At 46.4% G+C, this 12,339-nt stretch overlaps 2 protein-coding genes across 2 annotated transcripts; both read right to left on the bottom strand.

The window, feature by feature from the left end:
• Nucleotides 1-7,186: 7,186 nt before the first annotated feature.
• On the bottom strand, nucleotides 7,187-7,768 carry EV420DRAFT_1216916 (peptidase C14, caspase domain-containing protein; the record flags this gene model as incomplete). The annotated part of the gene is made up of 2 exons (XM_060466417.1): nucleotides 7,187-7,533; nucleotides 7,627-7,768. Coding segments are annotated over 2 exons (489 nt in total), but the record flags the coding sequence as incomplete, so codon positions are not given.
• EV420DRAFT_684100 (uncharacterized protein) lies at nucleotides 7,488-9,370 on the bottom strand. The gene is made up of 6 exons (XM_060483085.1): nucleotides 8,951-9,370; nucleotides 8,181-8,901; nucleotides 8,082-8,126; nucleotides 7,988-8,031; nucleotides 7,843-7,943; nucleotides 7,488-7,789 (listed from the first exon to the last, which is right to left on the bottom strand). Exons 1-5 carry the CDS (start codon nucleotides 9,337-9,339, stop codon nucleotides 7,886-7,888), a joined length of 1,257 nt encoding a protein of 418 aa, XP_060328188.1. The 5' UTR covers nucleotides 9,340-9,370; the 3' UTR covers nucleotides 7,488-7,789; nucleotides 7,843-7,885.
• Between the last annotated feature and the right edge of the window lie 2,969 nt (nucleotides 9,371-12,339).

Raw genomic sequence — 12,339 nt, 5'->3', positions numbered from 1 at the left:
GGATATGAACGCCGCACGGTGGAGTGGGTTATTCGTCGACGTGCGGACAAGGCCAAAGGACTACCTTTATTCACTATCGCTGTAGTCAATGCTCAAGCTTCTGCCTCAACCTCCACTGCACCTACTGCTACCGCTCCTGCCCCAGCACAAGCTCCTGCTGCGCCTTCGCAGGCACCTGTCGCATCAGTCTAGATCTTGGGGACGACCGCATGGCCCATTGCCGCTGCAGTCCCTGTCAACAGCTCGTCTGTTCTCGAAGCCGACAATGCTGATGGCACCACAGCTGATGCCAACCTTTCTGTAGACTCTGAAGCTGTGAGTAAATCTTCCCTGCCCGTTCCATTTGCTGTTCCACATCTTTTGTGGCATTGTACTGTTGATTCCCGCAATCCGGCTGATATGGAACCCCGTTCTGATGTGACTGCCTTAGTAGATGACGGGGCACATTTAGTGCTTATTCGCCCAGAGATTGTCGACCGCCTGCATTTGAAATGTCGCCCACTACCTGAACCCATAGACATTGGTGTCGCAATATCTGATTCATCCTCGCCTGCCTGCCGCCTCACTGAATGGGTCAAACTAAAACCCCACGATAAATCAAATTTTTGGTCCTCCCATACTGTTCGCGCCATTATTGCACCTGGCCTTTGCACGGACATCATTCTCGGCCTACCTTTTCTCTCTGCCAATCATGTGGTTGTGGATCATCGTAATCGCACTTGCATTTCCCTTCCTTCGGGCTTTGACCTTCTGAATCCTTCAGCCCCAGTATCAGCTACCAGACCTGTGCCCTTGGCAGCATTACGCAAACAAAATACGCTTCATAATCGTGTAGATTCCCGTGAACTTCCTTTCTTTTCCTTGCCCTCTGATGAAACTGCCTTCGCTGTACAAACCGATCACGCTTATAATAATCTTTGTAACTCTGATGTAATAGCTGCACTACATACCAATATTGAATGCCTTGCCTTCCTTGACCACCTGAAGAAGCTCAATGATGAAATAAAAGAAACTTATGCAGATGTTTTTGCGCCTATCCCCCATGTGGATACATTATCTACGGAGATGACATGCAAAATTAAATTGAAGAATGCGGAGAAAGTAATCACGTCACGTTCATACTCCTGCCCACGTAAGTTCCATGAAGCATGGCAGACACTTATCCAGAAGAACATCGATGCAGGTCGTATTCGCCCATCTTCCTCGCAATATTCCTCACCGGCCTTTTTGATCCCAAAATCTGACAAGACTGTGCTCCCTCGATGGGTTAATGATTTCCGCCAGTTAAATGCAAACATGGTGTCTGATAAATACCCCTTGCCTCGGATTGATGACATTCTTGCTGATGCTGGCCACGGTAAAATCTGGAGCAAATTAGACATGACAGACAGTTTTTTTCCACACTCGTATGCACCCTGATAGCATCCCGTACACTGCAGTGCAGACGCCTTTCGGATTATATGAATGGCTGGTGATGCCTCAAGGCATGAAGAATGTGCCGGCAATACATCAGCGCAGGGTTAACCACGCGCTTCACCATCTACTCGGGAAGATCTGCCATATCTACCTTGACGACATCATAATCTGGTCTAATTCCGTTGAAGAACACATGCTCCATGTACACCAGGTACTTGATGCCTTACGTGCAGATGCACTTTATTGCAACCCTAAGAAGTCTCAGTTTTTTCTTCTGGAACTGGAGTTCTTGGGCCACCGTATTTCGCAGCGAGGTATTGAGGTTGATGAATCAAAGGTTCAGCGTATCAAGGAGTGGCCATGACCTAAAACAGCCTCTCATGTGCATCAATTCCTAGGTCTGACTCGGTACCTCTCGGCACACCTCCAGAACCTTGCTGAATATACTTGCATACTTTCTCTGCTCACAACAGACCAGGCAGAGAAGAACTTTCCATCCTGGAATGACAAACACCAGGAAGCCTTTGACGCAATCAAGAACCTCGTCTCTGAAAGTGCATGCTTGACAGTGATTGACCATGTAAATCCTGGCGAGAACAAGATTTTTATTACCTGTGATGTGAGCGACTTCCGTACTGGTGCGGTCCTCTCATGGGGACCCACATGGGAAACAGCCAAACCAGTTGCATATGATTCCATGCAGCTCACCGGTGCACAGCTAAATTATCCAGTGCATGAAAAAGAACTTCTAGCAATAATCTGTGCCCTGAAGAAATGAAGATCAGATCTTCCATATCGCAGTTATAGTGTACAAAAATTATCTGCGTACAGGTACTTCAGGAGATCAGCTAAAACAGGTACCCATTTGACACACACCTAGTTGTTTCTCCATCTCCCAGTACTTTCATGCATCCTTGTAGGTGTACCTGCATCTACTAGTCCTTGTCATTGTACTGTAACAAGCTGTTTGCAATTACTTTTTGAGAACATCCCTGTTGGGTCCGCAATGATCCGGGCATTGCCAAGACGTCGAACCTGCCGCTGATGGTGCATTCACGCCAAGCCTTGAGCTTGTATGGATAATATAAGCCTATGCCAATGCAGTAGCACCCTCAGAATATATATAATAATCAATGACTATACAAGAATGTTTCAGTAAAATAGAAAAGAACTTTACAAACCCTGGAATTTCACTTCCAGTACAAAGCCAGACCCAAAATCTTGTAGGTGTGGTCGCAGAAATGCAAGGTGAAACGTCAATTCTGAGCAGGTGGCAGAGGTTTAATTAAAGACGTCGATAGGAATGATATTTGCACATGAAAATCAATGGAGCTTCAATAGACGAGGGAAAGCGGAGAGGTAAGAATAATAATTACATGATTTTTGCGAGCAGGCTGGAAATATGTGCAAACAATGATGTGCCCACGGCCGCGGATAATGCAAGAGGGGCTCGTCATTGGGTGGTAGTGTCCATCAGGATCTGTAAAGTACTTGCGAATTTGAAGTAGTAGCGGATCGCTAAGTGGTTGTAAACTGAGACACAAGTATCGCTCAAATGGGAAGTGGCTGTGTGGGCCTAACCCTAGGAAACCCTGACGGTGAACAAGCGCCTGCATCGAAAGTAGTGCTGGGAACCATCAAAAGTAGTGGTGTCCTCCCTACAGAACAAAAGAATTTTTGTACACTATAACGCCCATACTTCTAGGCTCACACGTCAATGTGTTTACAGACCATCATACCTTGGAGAATTTTGACACACAGAAAGACCTTTCACGTCGACAGGCACGCTGGCTTGAAGTAATGTCACAGTACGAGATGACGATCAGCTACATCAAGGGAGAAGATAATTGTGTTGCAGATGCTCTTTCTCGCCTTCCAGTGGATGACACCCCGGTGACAGATGAAGATCCCGAAGAGATTTCCTCATGGAAAGAATGGCTCTCGAAGAACACCATAAATACGATTCTTTCAATTTCAACAGACGTATCAATTTTGACAGCCATCAAAGCAGGTTACCAGGTAGATGAATTCTGCGCAAAGTTCGTGTCAGGCGAGACAATTCTCCCAAATGTAAAAGAAGTCAATGGTCTCTGGTATATCGGTGACCGACTATTGGTGCCTCACACGGGTTCAATCCATGAGGACCTTTTCAAACTGGCGCACGACACTCTGGGACATTTTGGTGCAGATAAGTCATATGCAGTACTATGAGACACGTATTACTGGCCGAACATGCGCAGAGATCTTGAAAACTCATATATTCCAGGTTGTGTACCTTGCCAACGCAATAAATCAAGCACGACAAAACCTGCCAGGCCACTACATCCATTACCCATACCTGACAACCGTGGTGACAGCGTCGCCATTGATTTTGTTGGGCCTTTACCCCCTGACAGTGGATTTAACTGTTTACTCACGATGACAGATCGCCTAGGTTCTGATGTACGTCTAATTCCCACCCACACCGACCTCACTGCGGAAGGCCTAGCATCTCTCTTCTTCGACAACTGGTACTGCGAAAATGGACTCCCTGCCGACATCGTCTCTGATCGTGATAAGCTTTTCATTTCAAAGTTCTGGAAAGCGTTACACAAACTAACTGGTGTACAACTGAAGATGTCCTCATCCTTCCACCCAGAGACAGACGGTTCTTCTGAATGTTCGAACAAGACAATCAACCAGGCCATCCGTTACCATGTTGAACGCAACCAGAAAGGCTGGGTACGAGCCTTACCTGTCATTTGTTTTAACATCATGAACACAGTCAATGCCTCCACGGGTTTCTCAGGTTTTCAGCTACGTATGGGACGCTCACCTCATGTTCTACCCCCTCTAGTTCTGAATTGATTAGTGGATGATGCTAAATCCGATACTGATGCTGCGAAGATCATCGCCCAACTCTTGGATGACACAGCTCAAGCTCGCGACAACCTCATCAAGGCAAAGATCAACCAAGCCCACCATGCAAACAAGCATCGAGGAAAAGAGGACGTCTTCGAGGTGGGCGACAAGGTGATGCTCAGTACCTTCCACCGTCACCGAGATTATAAAGCTGGAGACAAGAGTCGTGTTGCTAAGTTCATGCCACGTTATGATGGCCCTTACATCGTATTGCATGCTAATCCTGCCCTCTCGTCCTATACTATAGAAATGCCGAACACACCAAATGTATTCCCCACCTTTCACACCTCTGAACTCAAACACTTCATACCGAATGACCCTACCCTTTTCCCCTCACGAGAACACCACTCTCCAGAACCAATACTCACCGCAGATGGTTTCGAAGAATGTTTCATTGAACGAATCATCGACCAGCGGAAACGCGGACGTGGCTATCAATATCTAGTTCAATGGCTCGGTCAAGGACCCGAAGAAGATCGATGGCTTTCCGGCAGTGCACTCGACGATTGCGAAGCCCTCGACGTATGGCAGGCTGGACTTGGTCAGGATGCCTCACGGTAGCTTTTCCCCACTGGGGTTTTTGATGCACCCGCCGGTTGATGTTGTGCCATTTTACCTTTCTCCTCTTCTCTTTCATATTACGGGACATTTTTCTTGGATGGGGGAGAGTGTAAGCATGCTGCTTACCATGTCGACATTACTCACTAGATCTCTGGTCATAGATCCTTCGATCGTACTATATTTCACGTCATGTACTTACATATTTAGCGCTAGTTCGGGATACGCCCTCACTTACCTTCCAACCACCACCATCCCCTCCTTCGTAGTCGACTACATCCCGTTTTCTCCTTCCTCTTGCTTTCAATATACGCCGTTCCTCGTTAGTCTTGTCCAATTCTCTCAGTGGTCTCGCTCTTCCATAGAGCAAGGTTACATCGCTGTTTCTATCTACGTAACCATGTCGATGCACTCCGTCTCAAGCACTGCCCTCAGTTCTCCGGTGCCAATGCAACCATGCTCGTTACAGCCAGATCCAGAAATTCCATCCCCGTAGATAAGGATGGAATATACTGGATAACAAGCAAGGTTTGTCTATTCTCTTTTGAGCCCCCACTCTGACACTAACAATTACACGAAGTGGAAAAATCTGGAGACGGTTCATCAAGTTCGTCCTCCAGATGCTTCCGGTACATGCCCGACATCATGAGCCGCAAAATCACTGCTGCCTGGCCTTGACACCGGATGATGAGAAAGACTATTTCAGGGGGGGAAGAACGCTGCAATTGGTCTAAGCTCTGCTCGTTCCCTACTAACCTCGATATTAACATTTCGATAGGTGAACTCGTTTCCAAACCAACTATTGGCTGGTCTCTACGTGCTGTTTGTCGTGCTGAGACGGAATGACTCTTATCCTCGTTTGGCCATCCGACAATATGAGCGAGCTACCACGGCACTCTGTTGAAGGTTGAAGCCAGTGTACGGCCGTGTCATATGCCAGAAGGAGGACGAGGAGGAGGCACTGGAGTGTGATAAGGCACGTCTCCGCTCAATTTCCCCCTTCTCCAGGATTGATATGAGTGCTTTAGTGCGACAATCCATATCATCTATCATCTGTCATGCCTTACCCCCGCTTCTGATGGCCGTGGCAGGGGGTGAATGGTTCTGCTCACAATGTATCGTGTATCGGTGCGCCTGTCGGGCGACGCTTAATGTTCATGTGGATTCAGGTAAAAGAAAGGCACCGCCGAGTAGGGATGAGAAGGCGAGTGCAACAAAGATGAAGCAGTAGGGCTATCTTGGTGGGCCATGGACTATATGTTATTTTGTATGTATCACCCAAAATGTCCATCAAGTACCGCACAGTTGTCAATATCGCTGTAACGCATTTCTTCGATTGGATCTATGCAGACTTTTTCAACCCTCTACGTTAGGGTTTATCTTTTTTTTTTTGCCCAACCTTATACCCCTTGAAACGAACCTGGATTTTACTCTTGCCAACCCCTGATGCCTTTCCGCACAACCCTCCACTCTCACCAACCAACCCTCGACGCAGCTCTCTCCTGGCCTAAGAGAATCATTTGTGCAACCCTTAACTCGACTCTTACTATTATCTCCTTCCGGTTCTATAAATCCTTGCAGGTATCTTTTGCCTTGCCTTTGCGTCTCTCCTGCTGTACAATGTTATACATGACTATATTCACCTTTTATCATCTGGTTCTGTTTATCTATCTTCCAAGTAAGGCATATTTCGCTACACTGGATGCAAGTAAATGTTGATAGCTGGATCCGGAAGACGGCTAGCTAATGATGGTTTATAGCCATTAGCTATTGCTGAAATCCTGTATGTTCGTGGGAGTAAGAGCAATGTACTACAGAATATCAAAAGGTACTATCATACCTGATACCAAAGTCGTGTATTTTTATGTTTCCCAACGGCGATCGCCTTTTGCTCGACATTTGAAGACCTATTCAAAACATTAATGTGCCTAATGAGATCATCATATGTCAAATGTTCTTTCAAGGCATCCAATTTGAGAGCCTTAATGAGTGCTCGCGTAAAAACCCCGTTGTATCCGTTCAGTCCCCTCCACTCCTTTGCGGGTTGATACCCTTGACATGCAGCTAGAACAACATGTGACTTCATATCAGGGACCCATTTTTCATCATACACAGACCCATGCTTCTGTAAATCTTTATCCGCAGCGTCAAACATATCTTTCAATGAAGGATACGGTAGAGGGGCGGCGTGGTGCTCAGCACTCAGATCTCTGGTGGTACCAGAGGAGTGGGGCCCCACATCAGGAACCGATTTTCCTTCAGAAGTAGATGGCGGTGGGTCGGCATGATACCAGGGTAAAGACCCAGAGGTACCCCTGGTGGCACCTGAGGAGTGACAGCAGTCAAGAATGACAGTGATATGACATCCCTTAGTGCCAGCAATTTCACTGAGAATGATATTTATCTCTCGATCGCTAATGTCGGGGATGACACCGACACCATTATCATGGGGAGTAGTGCGATCCACGGGGCACAATGCTATGTTGCTTCCGTACCATTCAAGAGTACCCTTGGGGAAATAGTCCCTATTAAGGTAGATTGAACCCTTTCCGGCAAAGTAGATGATAATATTGTCGCCTTTCCGTATCCGGTCGTCAGTAGATAAACCAAGAAGTGTTTTGATTATATTATCACGGGTGGGGATGGAGGAATCGTTGCCTTCGGAGTCAACGTTGGGATAGCTTTGTACGAAGTTTTCAGGGGAATGGATGTAGCCATCATTTGACTGAGAATACGGCGGTGAGCTGGCACCCAGAAGGTACTGAATATGATCTTCTGGGACACCGAGGTCTCCGATCAGATATTTGGCCATTTCCCTTGCATCTGATACACAACCGCGTAGTGGAGTGGTTGGATATGCGTCAATACCGATGAGAACGGCCCAAAATTGACGTTCATCTTTGAGGCGTAAGCGCTAAACCAATACTAATCAGTATTAACTTCTATGGTAACAGATAGACACTCAACCTGTCCTGATGACATTCTTTCTGAAGGAAGCTTTGGTGGTACGCTAACGTTGCTGGACAGCTTGGCATCCAACGAATCTTTTAATTTGCGCCAGAGCTCCTCTTCTGTTAAGTACGTATCCTTCTCGTACTTTTCCATGACATACATCCACTCTTTGTCATGCGTGACTACTATCTCGAGGGAAGGGTCCTATGAGGAATATTATGTATCAACATGAATTGTTGCTTATGGATAATTACCTTGCTCAACAGATATTCATTCATTACCATCGAAAGATTCAAGATCTGAATGTAAGACTGGTTTCAGTATGTACCGAAAATGGTCGACATAAATCTCACCCAGTTTCCCCCAGGTGGAAATTCAGATACTTCTACGGCAAACGACCCATGGGAGTCAGTGCTCTCTGCCATCATCCTTCTCTGATCTGAGTCCGAGTTGTTCGGTACCGTCTTGGAACCAATGAACGAGGAAAGATAAGTCGAAAATCCAGTCTTTCCATCGCTCGGCGGGAGAGGTGATGCCTTACTATTGAAAGAGGGAATCCTATCTCTGGAGGAACCTTCGATGGAATGAGTAACTGCCAGCCACGATTTTCGGAACAAGTTTTCTGAAAGCAAAATGGTAAAACCACGTGCAAATACACACTGGTTCTGAAGACCTATTGGATAAGGGTAGTGGGCGGAAGGAATCAGGAATAAGCCATTTTCCACTCCAGCATCATCGATCCACAATTTTGCAACTTTAACTGTTACCCCACCCACATTTGCCAATGTACACCTCAGAGAAAACGTGAATGACTGATCTGTCCTGCTGACGACTGCGTTCCCCCAAGTATTTGTTTTGTCACACCCAGTTATAAGATATAAAAAACCGTTTTGCACCTTCCGATGCAAGGTTCCGTTGACATGGTTGTACCATGATACTCCATATTGTCGGGCGTAGTCTTCGAAGAAGGCTTCGTTCACAGCCTCATACCTCACAGAATAATCTGGAAGGCACAAGATTGCTGCGGAAACATCTGAGGTACTAACATCGAAGGACATGCCAGCATCCACAGTGCTATCATCAAGATAAGAAAATGAAATAATGAATATGAACATCTACACACCTGGGTAAACCTTGAGCAGAAGCATCTACTGAAACCTCTCTGCAGGATACATGTTCACTTTTAAGAACATTCCCATGCGCCGGATAAACTTGTACATCTCGTTGGTCGGATACAGAGGCCGGCTGAAAGCTTTCAGGTGCATTTCCGACGACCTGGCCGTTAGCATTCCTGAAGATGCTGAAGAGAAAGTCGAAGCCTCCATGTTTGTTAATGATTCCGACATCTCCAGGATGTATGCCTCTTTCCTTGACCTCATCCAGTGCGATAGGATCTGGCTCTGGATACCAAAATGGATAGCCATGGCCTTTGTGGATAAGCTCCCTGGTGTAGAGGACGTGGGGGGGTGGATCAGGCATGGTTGTGGGATCAAATTTTAATTCAACTAGCATGTGCTGTTTTCAGAGGAGTTTATAGATGTAGGAAGACACCGAATGATGAAATGCTTCCGATGCTGTAGATGTATGCTGTAGAGGTACAATAGCGTGATGAATCGAAGGTCCGAATAGATGCCAGACATCTATTTCCCAGGCCGATTTCCCTGCGCTCTTGGCGACATATCTTTAGATTTCATAGACCCTGCTCGCGACATCGAGTCCGAAGGATTGGCGTCTTATTGATTCCCTTCTTCAATTATAAAGAAAGTAGCTCATGGGAGCTCAGTTCGGAGGCACCAATGGATATGTATGGAACATCGCAGTTAGTCTCGAGCTTTAGTCTCTTGGCCTAAACCCAGAACCAGCAGCTTAGACGCTGTGTTGTACAAGCGAGTAAGTCCTCATGCTGTATCATTGCACGGTACTCGCCTGTGGAATATTGATGACCCTGTGGCTGTGCGAGCTGGCGCGATGTCCAGTTAGCCCGAGTTTTGCTGAGTAAGGATTTACTAAGAGAAAGAAAGTACTAGAAGATATAAAATGGTATTTAAGTAGCTAGAATTCGTAGTGTTCTGTACTCGTTTGCCTTCTAAGCAAACATGGACTGCTCTTTCCTAACTCACTAGGCAAACGTGCCTGAACACACGGTGCGCGTGTTATACAACATCGCCTGCATCTTTATCATCAGTTATTAATGTACCATATACAACTGCATCCAGAATGGTAGTCTTGTCCATTTACTGTACCTCGGTTCTTGGTTGGCTAAGAGTTTCGAAAATGATAGTTATTGAATAAAATATTCAGCGCTTTGCACATTGAATCCGGCGTTTATGTCTCCTCACGTGATAGCATCCTAACTATACCTCAAGAGCATCTCCGCATGCGAAGACGTCACCGAGCGTTATCGTTGTACTTGAGCATGATGTATCTGCTCTCGAATGGTCATAAGTTCTGGCTGAGGATTGAAAAAAGGGTATCAGTCTATCACCTGAACGGCTGTGCCGTCCTGGGACAGGTACTCGCTGTGATCAATAATCACTGCATCGCAGATGGACATAACGACGCCGAGTCTGATGGAACCGGCAAATTTCAATACCATAATTTCCGTGTAATGCTCCCATAGACCAACGGTAAGCGTCTTTCTCGTCGTCTTGTGATACTGGTGCTCTTGCAACGGCAATGAACGAGACAGTTACGGTACCTGCGGATGAATCGTCGATAGGAATCAAGAAGATCGCACAGCAGTGGGGAATGGTGCGTTTGCGAGAAGTCCGTTTCACACAGGATCCTTGCAAATGCTGTTAGTTCCTGCACCGAGATGAGTAAAAATAGCTACTAACACTGCATTTACCTACAACCTACAGCCCATACACGTAAACAATAAGGCAAAGATGATCATCTGAACCCCGAGATGTTGGCCACGAGGATGGTGGGCATGCATTCTTTGTATCGCACCCTACCGAGGAGATGGACAGCATAGTACTCATGCAAGCAAAGTAAACGTCGTTTGCTCCTGGGTCGGGTGAGGAGCGATGCCGAGACGTTATTCTCGTGCTTCTGTTGTAGAAATGAACGTAGATACGGTCAATATAGAAGCTAAGCATGCAGCCTACCTAAACTGTCATTACTACCATGCTGGTAGAAATTCTTTGCGACCCAACTCCGTGTGCAGTTTCAATATAACCTGAGCACCTATGAACAAGGAGCAGGCCATGAACGAAAGAGTTATTTACCAATACCGTTATAGACCCTCCAGGAACGTCTCCAGCTCACTCTCAAAGATATTGTCATCTTTCGATGAGAAGTCAAGGTATAAAATAACTCGTGGGCGCAAATTTTCCACGCAATGTTCATCTTTGTTTTCGTGACCGAGGACGGTGTCCTGACAAATGTAGATATTCGTCAGTAGTGATAGTACTGGATATAATATGATTGGATTATTATTGCAATTTGAGCTGCGATAATTCGCGTTCAGTGAAATTAGCCTCGTCAATTATGACAAGAAACATACATGGCGATCCTCTATGCGACAGTGGGATCATACAGGCAACCTCTCGGGTGTCTGGGATGTTGGTGGTGTGGCTGGTTCGACATATCGAAACGAAGGTGCTGGCAGGGAGACGGAGGACACCCGAGTTGGAATCTTGGTCCCATCCGTATGTATCCTTGTGTTCACTTCCGGACTTGTGGATCAATAATCCTGCATACGACGACAAGATGTTTTACCACAAGGTCTAGTCAACTCTAGCAAGGACCCTCACCGTCGTAAGGGTCATGCTGCTTAATTTATTCGATGCTACGATTATAACCTAGGGCAATCGTATTAGCCAGGATCAGTCTCAGGGATCAATCAGGGATAGGGAATACCTTCGCCGAGGAAGCCGAAGAACGCACTCTTTTACCTCTCATCTTCGACTACATTCACAAATTCTCCATCACAGGGCATTTGTCGCTCGAAGATAACACTCAGCTGGCCCCCCAATTTCGGAATGAAGACTCGTGCCAGGTCGATGCGGGAGAATTTCGGATGAAAGGGCATTAGAAATTCGAAGCGAGATTGAATATGATATTGACCAGTGACTAGTGACTAGTGAAGTTTGAAGCGGGGAGCGAAATAAAGGTTACGAGGAAACCCTTGATCGAAACAGATCGAAGCAGCTAATGACGTTCTGCCCTGAACAACACGTGTGCACGGGCCCGCTACGTGATTCGGACCCGAAGTATTTGGCGTCCAAAGAACCAAATAAAACGTGCTTCTTTCCTTTTTGCCTCCATGTTACTCATGCTACTGTGACTTCTCTCTCTTGAAAACTTCCGACCGGCTTATGAAGAGAACGAACCACGGTACCCAGTTTGTGAAGAGAGCAACTAGGCCAATCTGCTGTAACCAACTTCCTGCGCTCCGCCTTTCCACTGGTTTTCCTTGACGACCAATACGGCGACATCCACGTCACTATGAGCTGACTGGGTGTCGAATTCTTCGTCGAGCCGGTGTACTGCTTTCCCACCGGGATG

The sequence above is a fragment of the Desarmillaria tabescens genome, assembly GCF_030435595.1.
Source record: "Desarmillaria tabescens strain CCBAS 213 chromosome Unknown EV420scaffold_30, whole genome shotgun sequence".
Classification (NCBI taxonomy): domain Eukaryota; kingdom Fungi; phylum Basidiomycota; class Agaricomycetes; order Agaricales; family Physalacriaceae; genus Desarmillaria; species Desarmillaria tabescens.
The sequence above is the reverse complement of the archived record's forward strand: the minus strand, read 5'-3'. Positions and strand labels throughout refer to the sequence as shown.